Source organism: Hypomesus transpacificus, chromosome 23, assembly GCF_021917145.1.
Source record: "Hypomesus transpacificus isolate Combined female chromosome 23, fHypTra1, whole genome shotgun sequence".
In the NCBI taxonomy this organism is placed as follows: domain Eukaryota; kingdom Metazoa; phylum Chordata; class Actinopteri; order Osmeriformes; family Osmeridae; genus Hypomesus; species Hypomesus transpacificus.
The window spans coordinates 3,359,912-3,379,897 of record NC_061082.1 but is presented as its reverse complement, the minus strand read 5'-3'; the positions used below and the strand labels follow the sequence as shown (position 1 = coordinate 3,379,897).

At 42.1% G+C, this 19,986-nt stretch overlaps 1 protein-coding gene across 1 annotated transcript; it reads left to right on the top strand.

Moving 5' to 3' along the window:
* Positions 1-1,323: 1,323 nt before the first annotated feature.
* On the top strand, positions 1,324-2,973 carry tmsb4x (thymosin beta 4 X-linked). The gene is made up of 3 exons (XM_047047768.1): positions 1,324-1,431; positions 2,250-2,362; positions 2,460-2,973. Exons 2-3 carry the CDS (start codon positions 2,263-2,265, stop codon positions 2,486-2,488), a joined length of 129 nt encoding a protein of 42 aa, XP_046903724.1. The 5' UTR covers positions 1,324-1,431; positions 2,250-2,262; the 3' UTR covers positions 2,489-2,973.
* Positions 2,974-19,986: the final 17,013 nt, after the last annotated feature.

Here is a 19,986-nt window from a genome sequence, read left to right as displayed (position 1 = left end):
CCTATCTTTTCAATTCACTGCTACTGTATACTTTAACCCTCCCCCCCTTTAATTTATGTCCTGTATATGCTAGCATCAAATGATTCTTACTGTATGTTGAGGTGACTACTATGAGTAACCACAGCAGGTTAAGGCATCTCGCACTTTCCTAGTCAAAGTTAGCAGGGGGTGCAATAATCATGGCAAGGCCCAACACAGCCGTATCTTGAAATGCACACCCCCTACAATGTCCTGGCCTATACCTAGCTAGCTTTCAGTTAGGGGTGTCCAATCCTGGTCCTCGAGGGCCACTGTCCAGCATGTTTTAGATGTTTCCCTGCTCCAGCACACCTGATTCAAATGAATGGTCATTACCTGGCTTCCACAGAGCTTGATAACGACCCATTCATTTGAAACAGGTGTGCTGGAGCAGGGAAACATCTAAAACATGCAGGACAGTGGCCCTCGATGACCAGGATTGGACACCCCTGAGTTAGGGTAACTGATAGTGGTAGTGCTAGATAGTAACCAATAGTCCAATAGTAACAATTTGCAGTGGGGCTGTGTCTTACATTTTTACATTTACATTTAGGCATTTAGCAGACGCTCTTATCCAGAGTGACTGTACAGGGACATTGCCCCCGAGGAAAGTAGGGTGAAGTGTCTTGATGTAGGACACAACGTCATTTTGCACGTCTGGGAATTGAACCAACAACCTTCTGATTAATAGCCCAACTACCTAACCGTTCAGCCACCTGACCCCCTCTTGGCACAAGAGGTCACATATTTTAATAGCTGTCGCCATGTTGAACTAAATATTTTATGAAAGAAAATGTGGAGGTCTGGTAGCAGGGCCAGACCAACGGTAAAGTTCACGGCAGCCTAGAACTCTAACCCGGGCCCTAAATCAAAACGCTAAAAACAGGATCAGGGTTGGGATTGGGGGTTGGGCTATGGCGAAAATTAAGAGCTGCTAATCATTTTGTGACTCATTGAATTAAAGTAGACTACACTTCAACATTGTACCTTTCATCCACTCACTTTAGGACACTATACCTACTTTGTGTTAATACGTCTTTTATCCGCATGGTGTCGTCGTTGTCATAACATCATACCCAAAAGGGACTTATATTTACTAGACTGAGAAACGGAGAACATCTTCGAACACGACAATAGGGCACATGATCTGACTCACTCGGCATATGGACAACTTTAAATCATACTTTTTAAATGTAATAATGATTAATCAACATCTTATTATATCATAGTTTCCTCTTGATGCGAGATATCGCTTAATCCTTTGTAAACTACCCAATGAACGTGTATGATTTGACGTCATGTATTTGCATATGGGGGGGGTATAAAATCCTTCGTTTGCTCAACGAGTGCACGTTTGAGCTCTGCATTGATAGGAGTTCACACGTAGACCTACCTTCTAACAATCCAACTCCGGTGAGTTTTGTTGGCTTGTCATATTCCTGCAAGTAAATTGTGGTCAGTCATTTATGCTGTATATTCATATCATTGAGACATCAACTGCAAAAATGTGGTGTTGCGCTGCAGTCTACGCCATGTGCAAGCGTCTTGACGGTATACTCCAGAGACCAGTGAAGCGAGATTTAATTGTAGAAAATGTTAGTAAGAAAGTATTTATCCGTTGTGCAAAGCTTTAGGGAACAATAGCTGTATGATTACTGAATGTGGTATGCAGACGCAGACCAGCCTGTCTTTGAATCGAGACTTTGTGTCTGAGGTTTCTGACGTTACAATGTTGGCAATTTGATAAATAATAAAAACGTAGCAAATGTAGTTTTTTGCAACGTAGACATATCGAGGTAAAGGTGTATACTATTGCTGACTCGTAGACCACAAATCACCCACTCGTCCGCTAACCTGTTTATTGAGATGCTGCCAAGCAGGGCGGTGGTTCCTTAGTTTGCTGTCGATTTAGTCGCGGGGGGGGGGGGGCGGCATGGCACAATGCTTTTCTGACCAATGGCACGTGCACTAATTTTGCTCATTTTGCGTCTACATAAGTCTTAAAACCCATTTTGTTTTGACGCTATTAGAACACAGGCATCAATCAGTGCTTTTGAACGTCTTTCCATAGCTATTGTGCCAAGCCTATATTTAATGAATAGGGAATCGATTAGGCCCTGTTTTGCTTTAAACTGATTTGCAAGTTGCATGTGGACTGCATTGTCTTCATGTTAACTTCAAGTTCATTTGAGTTGGTTGGTTTCTTGAATTGTGCCTTTTTTTCCGTCTAGACCACTTGCAAACATGTCTGACAAGCCCGATTTGGCAGAAGTCACCAACTTCGACAAAACCAAGCTGAAGAAGACTGACACGCAAGAGAAAAACCCCCTGCCCTCCAAAGAAAGTAAGATATCCTCCATTGTTTAGAAAGCCAAAACTGAGGCTTTTGCTCTGAATACTTGGTCCGTTTAAGACTGACCAAATGTTATTTTGTCTTGCAGCAATTGAACAGGAGAAGGCGGCGTCATAATGAGGAAGCGGTTCTCTCTATGCACTGTACATTCCACAAGCATTGCCTTTTTTTTCACCCCTTAGCTGTATATCTGTCTAACCGAAAACCATGTTGCATTGTGATTGGACAAAAGTAGAGACGTACAAGCCACGCCCTGCGTACAGACCCTGCCCAGCTTCCCTAGATCCCCTTTTTTTACAAGAATGAGAACTTGTGACTGGCAGCCTGATGAGATCTTTGCTTGTCCTTTTGTCACTTTGGCCCTTGATCACCTGTCCCCATGACGACATCTGTCTCACACTGCATGTGTGAGGGGGTAGAGCAATGGTGTGCTTGAACCACCCAGGGACCTGCATGTCTGTCATCTAGAATAGTATGGCTTCTGGTGACCTGTGAAATGCTTTAAAATCAAACTGTTGGGTTTAAATTGTTTTTGTATAAGTTCAATTATTGGAATGCACAAGTTTGTTTTGATATGCAAATAAAAAAATTAAATAAGTGAATCTCATTGCATGTTTCTGTAGCACCTCTTCACTGACACCAGCAGTTAGCAAAGCTTGCCATCTCAATTGTGTTGAACTTGACAAATGGGCGCAACCCTCAACTGAGCATCTCTTGTATAGACTGTACTAAAGCCATTAACTAACACTCGCAGGCATTGGAGCACTCTGCCCCTCTAAGTGGATGAGCAGACATCGCCTCTTGTCTGCAGCTCTGGCACAGAGCGTGCCTACCATGTGACCTAGAAAAGTACCCATGGCAATCCCCAGTGCAGCAGCTTAACGGCTTGCCCCAACAAAACAATGCCACCTTTGGAGTTGGGTCCAGAGAAGGCAACAGCCATGAGTACCTGATGACCAGTGGATGTACTGTATTTAGGCCATGTTTTGCAACTCGATTCCTCTTCCATGCTTGTTTTTGTTGGAAAAATTTAGGCTGTAAATCTGGATGGGGACTGCTGTTGCACCTATTTTGGCCAGATCAGCTGAGGGTTGGGTTTACAGGACATTTATATCTTATCCCATATTAATTCAACTTGGGTAACTAGGCTTATGGTACATGCCTGGATACGTGGATTCCTGATAAGCTGGTTAGTCTTAACGACAAATGAATCCTCTTGGGAGTTGAGGTCTCTAGCCAAGGGTTTCTGGCTTCGTTCTTCTGAACATCATGACCTCATACAGATCAGATCAATATGGAGGTCAGATCATGCTTTGTAGGCTGTTGCCATTTTGCTGACGTGAACTGGCAGATTTTCCATGTACTATTGAGAAGATTATAGGATGTAGCCATATTCGCTATGTATCTTAATGGATCCATCCAGATCCTTTCAACACATTCACCTAGGTCAGGGGTTCCCAATCCTGGTCCTCGGGCCTCCCTGCCCTGCATGTTTGAGATGTTTTCCTGCTCCAACACCTGATTCAAATCAATGGTCGTTATCAGGCTTGGATAACGACCATTCATTTGAATCAGGTGTGTTGGATCCTGGTGTGACCAGAATTGGGAAACCCTGACATAGACGATATGACTGTGGTGATTTTGCATCCTCTAAAATAAACACTGCCTGTCTACATCAAGCTTGTATTCTATTATCAAATTATGCAACTCAATCATGACTCAGACTGTACTAAGGGCCTGTTTTCTGCATGTTTTCTGAAAAAAGGCCAAAGAAATCCTGCAGTTTCTCACTCCTAGTCTGCAGGCTCACTAGACATCATGCAGACTGGCACAGCATGACAGAGCCAAGCCTGCTTTCAGGCCATCCTAGCCTCTTGACCCTTCCCCTCCAACTTCAGAATAGTCAAACCCTTCCTGCCCTAGTTAAAGACTTGCCAGGCCGTGTAGAGGCCTGTCTAGCCTTGTACATACCAACACTGCGTCGGAGCTTGTTTCCTCGTAATTGTTCTGACAGCTCAGAGGAGAAGCACTCCTTGGTCCCTCCTTTCTCAGCCTTCAGCTGTGGCTGCTGCTGATTCAGCCAGTGGGGCGATGTAGACTTGAAGAAACACCCTTTTTTTCCGGTCAGTACTACTTCCAACCCTTCCATGGAAGGGAGGTGGGTTCACTGTGGAGGAGTGACTCTACACTTTTACTGTCTGTTACTGAGATACATTTGTGGATGGAGTTGGACTCGACTTCCCAGAACAAAGCTGTTACAGTGGTGCTAAACCCAAAACACATACTCAAGCACGACACTGCTACAACAGTCATGCTCTGAAGAAGCCTGACGATGCTAAAATATTAGCAAGCTTTGTTTGATGGCCAAAACAGATGTGAAACTGAGGCACTGTCCACATATTCCTAGGTCTTGGTGTGGTTACAGAAAGATAACTGTTGACACAAGCATTTCTGTCAGATACTGAGAGAGATAATAGGTGCTGATAGCGGATGCTGGATTCCGTTTCAGCAATATGGTTGCCACTCTGTTGATTTAATAGACCAGGTCACATGTAGCTTTACACTCTCCACTAAGAAGGGTTTAGACACACACACTGCAGCCTCCTAGTTGGTTTACTGTGTCTGCCAGGCTCCCCTTATGATCTGCTCAGTAATACAAGGTGACAGGTACGCACTTGTTCTTCCTGAACCTAATTGAAAAGGACAGGTTGTGCCAAGAAGCCTCCAGATCATGTGCTCTGATGTACAGTACAGAAGGTGAGACACAGGCAGGTGCAGTGCCTTGAGCAGTCAGCTCCAAATTATTTATTTCTCTTTTCTGTTGAGAGAAAACATATTTATCATGACATATCCGAGTAATACAGTAAATCGTCTTCACTCGATCAACGACTCAACGATACCCGATACTCGACTGAACTACCAATTTGATACTTGTGTAACGAATAAGGGTGTACTCTGACTCAGTGTATACAGTAGACTACAGGAAACACACAAAAAAGGCCACGTTGTAGACATATTGTGTCAAGACATTTGTCTGCAAGATTATTATGATGTTAAGTAGCATGTCTGTGCTGTGTAGGAGCTTGACTCTTGTTGTTTTAAATGTCAATGCGCTATGGAGTTTGAGGAAGTGTGTCTTTTCCCTCACTAAGCTCAACTTCATGACAAGTGCCCCCATGTCAGTCACACAGTGGCACACACAGACTCGGGTGAGAAAGCTTAGACAGAGCCCTGGATGCATGCCAGCTGAAGGTGTGAGGGTTGAGCAGCGTTGCTTTAGTGGCTGTCAGGAGAATCAAGGGCCTGGGTTTCTGATTGCCTTGACTACTTTGTTTCCTTCCTACTCTGTGCAACGCCTGCAGCTGCATCTTTTCACCCTGTGGATGTGTGTGTGGGGTATGTGTGTTTTCAGATGATGTAACTGACTTCCAGACCTGTATGGTGAGTCTACAGAACGTAACAGTTGCGCTGATAAACCAACAATAGCCTGTGATGGGGGGAAGGGTAGAAGTTCACATGTATCATTTTGATTCCCAGGCTCAATCAAAGCTGTTCTCTAGCCTATTTTTAAGCTTATATCTCATATTTGTCATATTGCATTTACCATTAACAGAAAGAGAGAGAGAGAGAGAGAGAGAGAGAGAGAGAGAGAGAGAGAGAGAGAGAGAGAGAGAGCGGAGGAGGTGGAGATAGAGTATAAATACAGAATTCATTCAGACCTTATTCTTTATCTGAACTGTAAAACGGTTAAACATCTGCGATGCAAGTACCCCCTCCCCCCTTCCGGACCCATGTATGGTCCAGGCACACAACAGCCCCTTAGTGTCCTAATACAATGTGCTGGGCAGAGGGGGCTCTCCAGCCCATGCCCCACACTGCAGGGCGCTAGGCTCTACCATGCCAGGGACGCTGCCACCCCTCTGTTCCCTTCTTACAACAGCTACCGCTGTGAAGCCCCAGTAACACTCTTAACCAAAGCCCTGAAGTTGTGTATCAAAGAATAAACCAACAAAACGCAAATAAATCACAGTTGATACTGGTATTATCCACAATATATATGTCCTTATTTATTTTTCATTAGACAATGTCCTTTTTGTGAGAGTTTTGATTGACTCAAAATGCTTATCCGTAATTTGTCCGATGGATGAACGCGTGTAATCCGTGGCACTGTTGTGGTTTTCACTGGGTTCTGGGGGGGGTAATACCATCATGGTGCACAGTGAATCAGAGACGGTTGCCCAGAGAAAGAGATGCAAACAGAGGCCAGGCACACTGAGAAGTGATTGTAATGGACTTGGCCCCAGAGCCAGAAGGCCATCTGCCAGTGTTGTGACGGGCTAGGTCTAGGGTTGAGGTAGGGCCATGGCTGGTGCTAGTGCTGGAGCTGGGGCTCTCTACAAGGAACACAACTTCCTTTGACGCCTGAACAGGACTAAAGTGTCAATCGAATAAAGGGCTTTTGACTCAGGCCACATTGCTGCTGTTTTGCACGCTACTGTAAATTGACTTGACGTTAACTGTGTATTAAACGAATATCTAATTGCAGTAAAAAGCTGTTTTTGTTTAGCTGGTGTAATTTTAGGCTAACCATAATATGTTATAGCAAGGAAGATAAGCAAATGTATTATCTGTCTTGCACGCAAGACCATGTTTCAAAAGTCAGTAACCATTTTATAAGACTAAATACTGAAAAGGTCAAATATAACCCTTTACAAGTAAATAAGGCAAGAGGAAGTCACACCAGTTATCAGAATAGCAGCTGTTATATCTTTGTGTCGGAATGTTCTTTTTCCTTGTGCTTAGACTCCGAGTTGAATAGCCTGCACTTTCTCTCTCTTTCTGTTTCCATGGTAGCAGACAGGTGCCGTCGGCATAGTACATGGACACATTAAAGAGACTGGTGCTGTTCAGAATTCTCCAATCAATAGGGCTTGGCCTGTGAATTTATCAGTGCCAAAGATGCACGTAGAAATACATTTCAGTTCACCAACATGTTTGAAATATATTTGGTTATATTAGACAGGAGGCAGTCCTGGCATGATCCTTGTCTATGATCTGTGGTACCATGTACAATAAAGACACTATGCTCTGTGGCCCATTTACATTTCATATACAGGAAGTTCTCAGCGCTGTTGTTCCATTCTGTTTCCTGTTTATGACTCCTGGAGCCTGGCTATCAGAAGATGGTCAGCTGTCTCCTGTTCTCCCTTTAGCAAGCCTTCCACTGACAGTACTGATTACTGATAAATACAAGCATGCTTAGGGAATTTAGTCTAGGTGCCAGTATTCCGTTGTTTATGTTTGTTGAACACATACTCTGACGTAGTGTCCAATTAACATTGATTTAAACAAACACAATCCAGATGTAAAAGTTATGATTTTACAATTTTATGAAGAATTAAAAAAAAAATGTTTTAAAGAAAGCAAGACTATTAAGACACATACATTTTTACACAAACATGATATTTCTTCAGGCAGCTTTGACATTCGCCCAGCCTAGTTGTATTCATACCACCATATTCAAACTAGAAAGGAGACAGATAATGCCCAAGTTAGCTGAGACTGGCTCTAGCTGGAGGATGAGTGGAATGGAAAAAAATCCCTCCCCTAACCAGCCAGAGAAAAGTTCAGCTTGGCTGCTTCACAATGTACATGCCAGTCAGGTCAGTACATGAAACTCCCTCCCGAGGGAATGTCTGGGTAAAAGTGAATATTTACCTGTCCTGGCTTGCTGACTTGAAACAAGATCAAGACAGTCCTGCACTGGGCCCCTTTCATCATAGGGATTGTAGTTATCCAACAACTCAAAAACACTGGCTTTGGGGCTGTAAAAATAAACATGTCCTAACGTTTCAGAAAATACTTCTGTTGAATTAGAAATGTATTATACTTAACTGAAGAAATGGAGAACAGTTGTAAAGACTGTCAAGTTGGAAAAATGTAAATACATAGATCAATGATTACAACGGCTGTGTAATAAAAGGAGAAGTTATTTATTGAAATGTGTTGCCAAACATAGTGTTGGCCAGAGCTGTAGTTTGTAATCAAAATAAGCGGGGAAACCTCCTCCATGGGAAAATCGTTTTTTTTAAGATTAGAGTAAGGGTTTTAATCTCAACAATTTCATGGGGAAAAAAACAAGATGGGGCAAGTTGGGACAACATGTTTTCCCGAGAGTTATTTTGGACTCTGCCAACCACAAGTGGATAAGATCCACATTAGTCATCTAAAAGAGTCCAAAACAATCCAGTGCAACTCAAAGTTAGCCTACTGGTAAGTTTACAGTCGTCCTGTATTTACTACAGGAACATTGTCATGATTTAATGGATGACGTTTCCCTTACTGATTAATCAAATCAAAGGCATGAGTACCTTTGTGAGGCTGTGCTTGTCAGCTAAGGCCGACAGATGCCTGCTACCCTGGCACCATCACTAATTCATGGCGTTTCTGGTGGGGCCTCATCCACCTCCTCCACCTCCTGCAGGGCCCCAGCATGGTTCACACTGGGGAGACTTCTTCTTCTAGGGACACTGAGAGAAGCTTCCCTTGGAATGAAAGTGACAAGGGATGAATAATTAAGACGTTTTCCATCTATTCAGATATATGTAAAAATCAGAAGCTGAAGGTACATCTGCAAGTAACTTCTGTACTTCTTTCTGTCATGTATTTTAAACCTTTCAACATAATTGTGGGTCGAATGATCATATTGTTTGAATGTCTTATTGTTAGCATAAACAGTAATGTTTCGTTATTGTCATAGTAGTAGCAGTGATAGTGTTGGTGTTGCTATTATTATTAATATTTATACTAATTTTAAGAAAAAGTTATTTTTCGAACACTCAAATTGTTGGTGGTTTCAATTATGTGAATATGGTGTGTAAAACATTAGATATTCATTGAGGAATCTCTAGTACTGTTACCACTAGTATTTATAAAACACAACAAAGATGCGTAGAGTGAAATGTCCCAAGCAGGTTGATACTGTAAAACCTGAGGAACTCGCTCACCCTTGATCACTCTGACCGAACCAGTCACCCTGTTCCTCCAGGCTTCAGTTCGACTCAGGGAACCTTTCCCTGCCACACCCAGAGGTCAGAGGTCAGTGAGTCTCAATAGATAACATCTTTCTTTGTCCCAAGGAAAGTATTGTCTACACGTGACAGAAAGTAATTATAATATAACTGGTTTGTCCCCTTTGCAGAACAGGAATATGTGCCAGTCAAAGAATGATCAGTCCTGTATAGATGGATCCCTCTCAACCATGGGGTAACATCTTATTTTTTATTAAATCAAACAGTTTTGACAGAAAAATATACACCCTCTTAGAAATGCTCGCCCATTGCATTGATGGAACTTAATCATCCCCACATGATATTGGATAAGGAATGCTTTCATGGCTTGTGTTTCACATGTGAACCAAATGTTACCATTGATCATTGTATTGATGTCAAAACAACTGTAATTGTTCAGATTCTAATGACTTGTTGTTTAATACTATCCAGACTATGTATGTCTCATTTCAATACACAGAAAGGTTGACTAGGGGATTTAAAAAATGTTCACTGAAATTCCTTCAGTGAAAGCTTTCAGCTCTACCAGGTGAAGTGGATGGCAGGTTGCACAAGAGCACTCGGCACAAAGCATGAAAGGTTATCTCTGTATTCTACAACAATCTTATTGTAGAGTCCATGATGACTCACCCCAGCTAGCAGTAAAAGCACTGTTTAACATGTTGATATCAGCCCTTCATGGGTGTGTCAATGGTACATTGTGTGGTACACACACTGGGGGCAGAGCCATCTCCTGGTCGTTCAGCCATTGTTTTAGTTGACTCGTAGGCATGATAGACAGAACATGTTTAAGATGAGCTTAAGTCATTATGATGTTTGTGTTTTTATTTTGAGCAGAACACCATACAGAATCACAATGGCTCATTGATTTATTGCAAAGTCTTCATCTGCTCATTTGTGATCATGAAGCGACCACAGCACAAAAGCAGGCAGATGTTGGGGCTGAGAATGTGCACCGTTTGTGGATCCAGAGGATGTTTGGCCTTTACTCCTGCTCTTAATTCAGCAAGCACCAAGGGAAGGACTATTCATCTCTGTCTTCATTATCATATCCATGGTGGGAAAAGGCTCTGCTGTCATTGTGTGATTGGTAGCCACAAAAGCTTAAGGGTGTCAGTTGGCCAATGGGGCAACACCCCATAACAGTTGACGTGCGTGACAAAGTAAATTCTTTGAAAGTTTCAACATTTTATTTTTTACGAGAAAGGCAGATAAATATTTATTGAAAGTACTGAAGCAGGCCTCTGACCATTAAAATAGAAGATGCATTTCATCAAGTACAGACATAAAATGTATTTCAAATGTTTTAAATGTTTGTTCATGAAAGTATAGCTTCACAGACAGGTGTTGCACAAACCAAGGTAAGTTGTAAACAGTCATTTTAAATTGTACGATGGAATTTGATAACCTACAATTACGTTCCTTTTATTCAGATAATAGCAGGCCTGTGACATAAAGGACAAAACTATTGGGTGATCCCCTGATGCACACAGGGCGAAATAAAGAATAGCAAACTCTTATAGGCCAGAAACTTCCTCTCACAGGAAGTTACTCTCACAGTCGTTTCCCCAAACATACAGCATGGGCAGAAAATACACAAAGTAACCAAATCCAAACAAATAGGCCCTAAGTTGTTAAATACCATGCAACCTTTATAACATTCTAGAAGAAACATGAGTAAAAGCCTATATAACAGACATTCTACATATAACCTAATATTTAATAGGACAAGAAAAGGTATAATCTTCAATCCATACATATGATGTCATCATTCAGATGCAAGTACTTCCCAAAAAAATACAGGGTCGAAGCTCATTCCAAAGTATGGTTTCATGTAGGTCACACATAGTGATGTGATCACATAGCTATCTCAGTGAGTAATGAGCCTATGCCCATATTAGGATGTGAGAGAGAGAAAAAAAAACAGGCTTTTTTGTCAGAGGAATTTGCCTCTCTCTATTTCTGCCAAACACAAAGGTGGCCTTTTGCTGAATGGTTACTGACTAATATGGGTCCTGTGCCCCCCAATGAGATGCATTAAAATCAGAGGCCTAGAATTTCTAAAGTATCTTACAGCTCAGCTTGTACAGTTAAAATTTCATGTGGTTCTCACTATCAGTCTTTCTCCTGAAATAGCTTCTCTCATTGCTTCCTCGTCGACTCTTAAACATCAAGGGTCTTATTTTATCCAGACAGCAGTTTTGTATACTGTTTACAGCACATTCGTCTAGTTAATGGTGCAAACAAGAGCACCCATAAAGCCTATGTAAGCAAGAATGCTTGTAACAAGAATATATTAGAATAGTTATGTGAGTGTTTGGCTAAGGCAGATAGTTTGCAATAACCCACAGTACATACATCAATCACGCACTAGGTCAACAGTTTTCAGTCCAACTGCAACACGGGCACTGCATTAGCACTGTTACCTTAGACAGAGGTGCTTACAGTTGGAAGTGGGCTAATCTTTAGTCTGTTGAGCTTTAATCCCGTGAATCCTTGGATTCCTGTACATTTAACACTGTTCAAATTGTATGCGGAATTTCACCTACTGTACAATGTTAGCAACTTTGTGGTTGAACAACTGTGTGGTCAGTGGAAGGTCATACAAGTGTCCTTAGAAGTTTTTTTTACAAACATCTATTGTATTGCTTGTGGTAATCAGACTAGCTGGCAGACATTTCCACGGGTGCACCAAGCGACATGCAGCCAATTCAAAGTGACGTGTGCATGCAACCTTTTCTGTGGAGGAGAATCACCCTGCAGAGATGAGTAGCACACCAACTGTGAGACTGGCACAGGCCCACATAGCGAACACACAGACACACTCACGCACGCATGCACTCGCACACACCCTCACTGACACACACCCAACACACACCCAAACACATGCACACACTCTCATGCACAGACCATTATTCTCTCTCTTACACACACACACACACACACACTCGTACATGCCTGCACATGCAGATACATTCACACTTTCACCATGGCTCCGCCCCCTGTACATGGCTAAACATGCACACTGACAAATGCAAACACGCACAGATTCCTGAATACACACAAACCTCCTGTGACAGGCCAGCACAAGCACGCCCTCTGTTACACAGAGCACGAGGACAACAGCAAACGACAATGACACTCCTAAGACGTCTGCTGTGTAGGAACCGTGTGTGGCAGGACAGACCGAGGTCAAGCACTCATTCGTGTCTGTATGATAACAAAGAAAAGATCCTGAAATCCTCTACAACTCACCAAAACACAAACATACCATCACATACATGATTATGGCAGTAATCTATGCTGATGTACATGTCATAGCCAATATCCAGTATCGGTAGGTTAAACATGCCTCTGAGTATGTTAGCAAACAGACAGACAGACTGTACTATGCATGCTACATTGAACCAACTGCTTCTGAGCCAAGGATAGATGCTTTTGTGTGGCTAACCCCAATCTGCACATAATTAGTTCCCATGAAACAACCAAATGCAGTGCACTTTGTTTGTGGTCATGTTCATGTGATTATCCTTTAGTTATAGTCACTGTAATATATGAAAGTGAAATGCTAATGTCTTCTGCGTTGTCAAACTGCTGTAGAGAAGTGAAATACATGGCTTCCTGTGTGAGACAAGGCTACGTCCTCCCTTGTGGTTCAGACTGAGGCTGAGAGGTAACGTAGCATCGAGCAGTGGACCTGGGGAGCAATCAGACTTCCGCAGCCTGCTCTGCCTCCCTGAGCACTGTGGAGGAAACATGCGGCCCTGTGATACAGGCCCTTTCAGAGCTGGGATCAACATGACTTGAGGGAATGACAAAAAATGTACAAATAGGTTACGGTTATAGATGCACTGTGTTTGTGTGGCTTATTTGGGGAAAGCCATATTGCAGCTACTTCTTTTGATGCTCTGGTGCCTAACAAACTCAGGACTTGTACATGTTAACATTACACCAGAACAAGACAGGAAATGCTCTTACCAAACCCTCCAAGACCTTCAGTGAGTGTCATCACATCCTCTGCTGGCCACTTGTTTTCCGTACAGACAGATGCTAAGACAATGCAGTAGTCAACTGTTTCATTACCCTATACTAACACAATGACGATTGCTTAGCTGAGTGGCTACAAGAATGACAGTTTGGCTTGAGAGTGTTAATTCTTGTTTGGACTATATTTCATGTACTATGCAGTTGCTCCATAGTCCCAAACTCGGATCAGAGGAAGCTTGTTAGGTGTCGTTTGATGGTCGGAGCACCTCCAGAGAATTTTGAGAGGAAGTGGTTACACAAAGAGTCTGACTCTTGCTATGTGTCTGCACTGCTGCCGGTTCTCTGAAGAGGAAACAAATGCATTCTGTCACCTCACCTCATTTGCAGGATAACATGCAAATCACATGTTATTCACAGTACACTTAGCGTTCCAGGTTTTCACTGGAAACAAGAGGTCAATTACAAGTCTCCATAATGCCTTACACTAGGTCTGCTTGCAGCAATCTCCGCAAAGTAATGAAAGAAAACAAATATAAAATCTATGTTCATAAGACAGAAAGCCCCAATAGTGATGAGATGTTTATCTTCTCGGAACAGGCATTCAGAGATACCATCTTGACTTTACTGAGGGACACACATTAAACCTTGAGGTGGATTCAGACAGCTTGATGAAAACCGTCTGAGGAATGTGCTTATCTGTCACTGCTCCCTGCATCCCGGCCAGAAACAACTTGCCTGGATGTTCAGTCTTGGCCACATAGGGATAGCAATAGGGAGTTGAATCAAAATGCATTGTGCATTTGATAGGTGTGTTTGTGTCTGTTCCATGGGGCTTATCTATAGAAATCGGAACATCTTTGAATTTGTGTAGAGGCCTAACACTTTGAGAAGTCTGTTGTGAAATCAGGTAACAGCTAAAAGTGATAGTTCGGTATTTTGATAGTTCGGTATTTTATTCAACCCCAAGGGGAAATTGCACAATTTTACACAAATTACACGTACGCACAAATGAGGGAGTCAGATGGCTGAGCGGTTAGGGAGTCGGGCTAGTAATCAGAAGGTTGTCGGATCGATTCCCCGCCGTGCCACATGATGTTGTGTCCTTGGGCAAGGCACTTCACCCTACTTGCCTCAGGGGGAATGTCCCTGTACTTACTGTAAGTCGCTCTGGATAAGAGCGTCTGCTAAATGACTAAATGTAAATGTAAATGAGCACCATATAAACACTTTCTATGCAAATTACGCACAAAAGTAACATGAGGAGGCATCTTAGTATCAACTTATGACAGATTTTAATCACAACGTGATTAAAAAGAGAATGTGTGCATATACATGCGTTTTTTATACTCAAACTTTCATGCGTAAATATATGGAAGTATGTGCAGGCTATTGAAATAAGGTCGGTTGAGGGTTTAGAACTGTAACTTCCCTCTTCCACTCTTTGTGACTTTTTATTGTCCTCTTTGTAGCTTGCTTGGTTGTTATGATTGTAACAACTATTTAGCGGCCCTCTCGAAACTTTAGAGCTCTATGAAACAATAATCTTCTTTAACCATTTTCAAATCTGTTGAAAAAAAGATGCCATGACTGTTTGACGTGAGTTCTAACTTATACTTGAAATAATCTATTTGTGCAATCTTATTCACCTACAAGCAGTTACAAAGCTATGGCCTGTTGGCCAATTCTGTAATGCTTGAGTTGTTTTGCAACAATATGACTAGAAACAGGAAATTGCTAAATGAGACTGACTGGACAAATACCATAGTAAAAGAGTAACATAACCATCAGCAATGTTCTCCTGTTCTATAGCCTACAGCGTAAAGAAAGGTTTAAAACACAAAAGTTATATAACAAGTGAAAAGCACAATCTGTTGTATTGCAAAGTAAAAAGAGTCTAAATAAGCTTTGACTTGACAGTTTTATATAGTAACTAAATTTATTTTTCTGCTCATTGAATAATTACAGTCTCCTGTCTTTCAGGCCCATCTATACGAATTTAATAAATGTATATATTTGTTATATATTATATATTATATATTATATATTATGTATATATATATATTATATATATATATATATATATATTATATATAAATATATATTACATAGTCCTGCACACACCACATAGTCCTTAGCTTGCAGTGACCATATCTCTGGTAAAATGATGATGATGTTATACTGCAAACTATGTATACTATTTGAAATGTGCAACACTGTGACCACTTCTGGTATGAATATTTTTGATTGAAAGATAAAACAGTATATCCGTATAATATTACCACGTCCTACTTCAGCACAGAGAAGGAAAAGTTCTGAGAAAATTGCAAAACCTGTTCCTGATTTGAGAATACAATAGGAGAGACACACCTTAAACACCTTAGCAGCAGGACACAACTTTTGCCGACGTGGGGTTTTTGAGAGGAAGAGGAAATAGCTCTGCCAAAGCCTGGGGTTAGATATAAAGTCACATGACACGTCAAAGGAAAATAACACAGAAGGTCTCTTCTTCATAACGGCCAGTAGAACCGGGGATAATCTAACAAGAACTAAATGTGCATGACTTGAATATTTCATATTTGTTAAGCTAATCAGGAATTATGGTCCAGCTAAAATGCAACTTCTCTGGGGTTTAACATGGTGTTGAGCTTAGTGAGGGTATTTCTGGGAGAGTAATTTTAGGCAGGGATCATGGGAAAAGAATGCTGCGAATCTCCAGAGAGCTTCATTTTAAAGCCAGAGTTGAAACAGTGGAGCAGATGAGCTCCTCCTCACACAACTCATTAGGCCCATTTGCTCGGAAAATGGCATCTGATAGATTGAAGTTACAGAAGCATTCTTAGGCAAGATAAAATACACACAATGGGGGTCATAACCTGTAGTTTTTATACACCACAGACGGTGCAGAGTCTTGTACGGAAAACTTCCCTGGTAAAAGAAAACAGCGTTTAATAGGAGTGTTAATCTTTGCCATAGCAAGTAACTGCAACACATTTGATCGATTAGGTCTCATGATTTACATGTATTCAGTTATCCAGGACTCCAGCTGTTGTCCACCACCAGGCTTCATCAAGCCCATGCACCCTCAAAGGGCAGTCCAGCGTGCATCAGCTGGCCCGCTCATGACTGGCCCCGATGAGAGAGTCGATGGGCCACAAAGTGCGCAAAGGCATGAGCAACCATGCGACTGAATAAGTAACTCCACCACCGTGCAGCAGCTCCTCCAGGGAGTCCCGGGCCGTCCTCGTCAAGCTGCCTCAGCGAACACGGCTCAACGGCGTCCGCTGCATTATTCATGAGAGCAGAGAATGGCAGGTGTCCAGCAGAGGCAACAGTCTGAGTCCCCTCAGTCACGTGGAGGAGAGAAAGGGGCTCCCTGGTCTCACAGACTGACTAATCCCTGAAGTCTGGCACTCTGATTGACTGGGCTCCAGTCCCTGTTAGGACCGTGCATGCAGTTATTATGAGGCGAACAGAACAGATGTTCTAGACAGGCCACCTGGAACAACATGAGCTATTGTGTTAGGATTACAGGTGGAAGAAGTTCATGTACTTTCTTGGCCTATATGCAAAGGACAGAAAGTCAACCACACAATTAAATATAGAACTAAAACACTAAAACAGTTTCTAGTATATTAAGTGTTGCTGAGGATTCAAATGCTTTTTTGACCTGTCTGTCGTGTATTTTTTGGGGACTCAAAGGCAGAATTGTGCAAGCCTCGTTTGTGTTGGGTGCTTTCTTTAAGTATCACTTCTCTTATGCTTCCGTCTCTTACTGACTTCCATCTATTGCTGCCTTTTGTCTTTTTTCCTCTGAGGGAAGCAATCTTTTGACCGTGGCCTAAATCACCAGAGTGATGGGCCTGATGGGAATTTGAGTCAGTGGTGGACCTGCTGAGCCGGAATGATCTGCTGATGTTCTCAAGGTTACATCTGCTAATGAAGAGGTCAGCCATGCATCCATCCCTGAAACCAACTCCGCAAAGTCCAGCCCAGTACAGGAAACGGCCATGGTGTGACACATTACCAATGCATTATGCCTTCCGTTTAGTCTGCTAAATATCTCTTAGGCTGTTTGGTGTGATGTGAACATATATAGTTCTGTATCTAGAATGTTGTTAGAAGCTAAAATGATGCATGGTGATCAACATTTAGATCCACAAAACCCCACCACATTCGTTATTATAAGCACCTCACCCACAGTGACATGAGCAGATGCAGAATACAGTACAAACGTTGTGGGTATGTACAACACCAGGACCTTTGGCACTGGATCCTAACTATGGGTAGGACACCAACATGTGTTACATTTGTACAATGACAGAACACTACTAAAAGTGGTTTCTCTAATCTGATCTTTAGCAGTCACAGTAGTCCCTTCAAACTTGACTCGTCTCATCTCCCACTCAGGGCAGGATGTGGTTGTGTACACACTACTTTCAAAATAACTCGCCACATGTCTTCTCACTCCTTTTATAGTCAAAGGCATGGCCTCTCGGAGGGTAGACAGAGAGACACCTGAAAGAGAGGGTGTGTCCACCATTTGAAGAAGGTGAAAAGCACCCTCAGTTTACCAGTGATGTCAGGGACCCCCTCATTATAAACCCAGGTTTTAGTCTTTAGGGTAATGACAAGCTGGTGAGAGAAGTAGAGCTGCTCAAACAAACAAGCAAGTGAATTCCAGGAAGTTCCCTTTGCAGACTTCCTGAAAGCATTGGGCATTGACTTAGCTACCAAGTAAAAGCTATTTGTAATTTGAAACCACAACATAGAGAGGCTTTGTTTTCCTATACAGGCATGATGGGTGCAACATATTATCAGTGAAACTGACCTACTTTTGAGACACCACCTTACAAAGAGTATTTCTTTTGTCAGCAAATTAGGAACATGTTAATGTAATGTATTTTCTTTGTGAGCCTTCATTCTTCATATTTATGATTCAGGATGTGAAAAGAGGCAACTTCCTGTAGTCTGCCTGAAACAAAACTTGAGCTAACAGAGACCTCTGGTGATAGAAACATAAAGACGTCAGCTAGGCTGGTAAATTTCCACTCAGATGCAGCTGAGATTGTGAATCAAAAGAAATATGATAACTGAAACACTGCAAATGAAGAATTTTTCACAAGAAAGAAGTAGGTGAAAAAGGAGAGTCTCTGTTTTCATGGGAGCAGAATCACCCTCATTGTCATTCATTATAATTTCAGCAAAGTGAAATTCTGTTCTTAAAAACGGATTGAATTCAACTGAATAGAATATAATTCCCAAAAGACAATAAAATCAATATAATCAAATGAAGATGATTTGGATCATAATAACACCCATGCTTTTCAATTGTGCTGACGAAATGTGACTGGCTCAGGACTCCCCCTAGTGGAGGAAAACAGCAACAGTGAACCAACGCTAAATCCTTTGTTTACTTTCATGCAGCCGGTTGACAGTTTATTTCTCAAGAGCTCTTGCGAAACAATATATTTGCAGGGTATGATTTCATATTTCGTGCAGTGTCACAAGTTAAATCCTTTCTAAAACCACAAACTGTGTCTGGGGACATTCAAGTCAACAGCACATTCCAACTCTGAAGAGCTAACAGCGAGGTGCCATCTGTCCAGTGGGACTACAGCCACTCAGATCTAAGTCTGGAGCCCTGCAGTGTCCAGCAGGGAGCCCCTGTGCTTCCCTCAAAGTAAACCAGACAGGCACGCCTTCAGGACGGAGGAGGGTGCTGTTGTTGTTGGAATAATGGCTTCATCTGGGCCTGCTGGGAGCCACTCAGGCATGCAGAGCAGAGCAGCCAGGGTCCGTCACCTGTCGGCCAGCCTGCCCTGAGATGTCTGCTGTGCATCAGGGGTTGTCAAGTTGCAGCGGTCTAGAAGTAGGGCATCCGCTAGCATGTGGGACTGAGTGAGATGTTGTTCAGAGTTATTCTGAACAGTAGTTAATGATAGATCCCAACGGCTAGCCAAGATAGACATTGAAATTACTGGCACATTGACTGTACATACGGTATAAAAAGTTGAGGTGAATTGCAGATCTTGTTTTCACAAGTTCTGCATTGGTGCATTATCATGATATGTTTACTGTAACATTAAACATCCCAGTAGACTGAAATAAAAGCAGACAGGGCTGAACATGGGCATTATAACATTGCCAATAAAAACACTTCTTTGTGTGAAGTGTTTCATGCGATGAGTGGAGTGTTCTTCAGGAATTCAAATCATCGCATAGATCCTTCTCATGTTATTTCGTGCCTCATCTTATGTCGTCAGCCAAAAATTCCAAACCTAGACCAAAATGACTTGTTAAAACGATTTGTGTGAAAGGTAAGAAAGAACACCTGGACTGAGAAGGCCAGTGTCTGCTGAAAGACAATAGATCCTAAGTCAGTATATCAGTGATGACCAGAAAAAGAAATGTAATATAAAAAATGCAGACCAGACACTGCAAGCCAAATCTGAAATGTACTCCCAGACAACAACATTAAGAATTCCTGTCATATTTGGAAGAAACATTTTCCTCTTGTGGTTTTATGTTCCTTTACTGTAATATAAAACTGTCCTCTTC

Bases quoted from the DNA above. Each gene is read 5' to 3' on its own strand.
- tmsb4x (XM_047047768.1), top strand. From the start codon at position 2,263: ATGTCTGACAAGCCCGATTTGGCAGAAGTCACCAACTTCGACAAAACC. The intron at 2,363-2,459 runs GTAAGATATCCT...TTTGTCTTGCAG, and splicing joins CCCCCTGCCCTCCAAAGAAA to CAATTGAACAGGAGAAGGCG.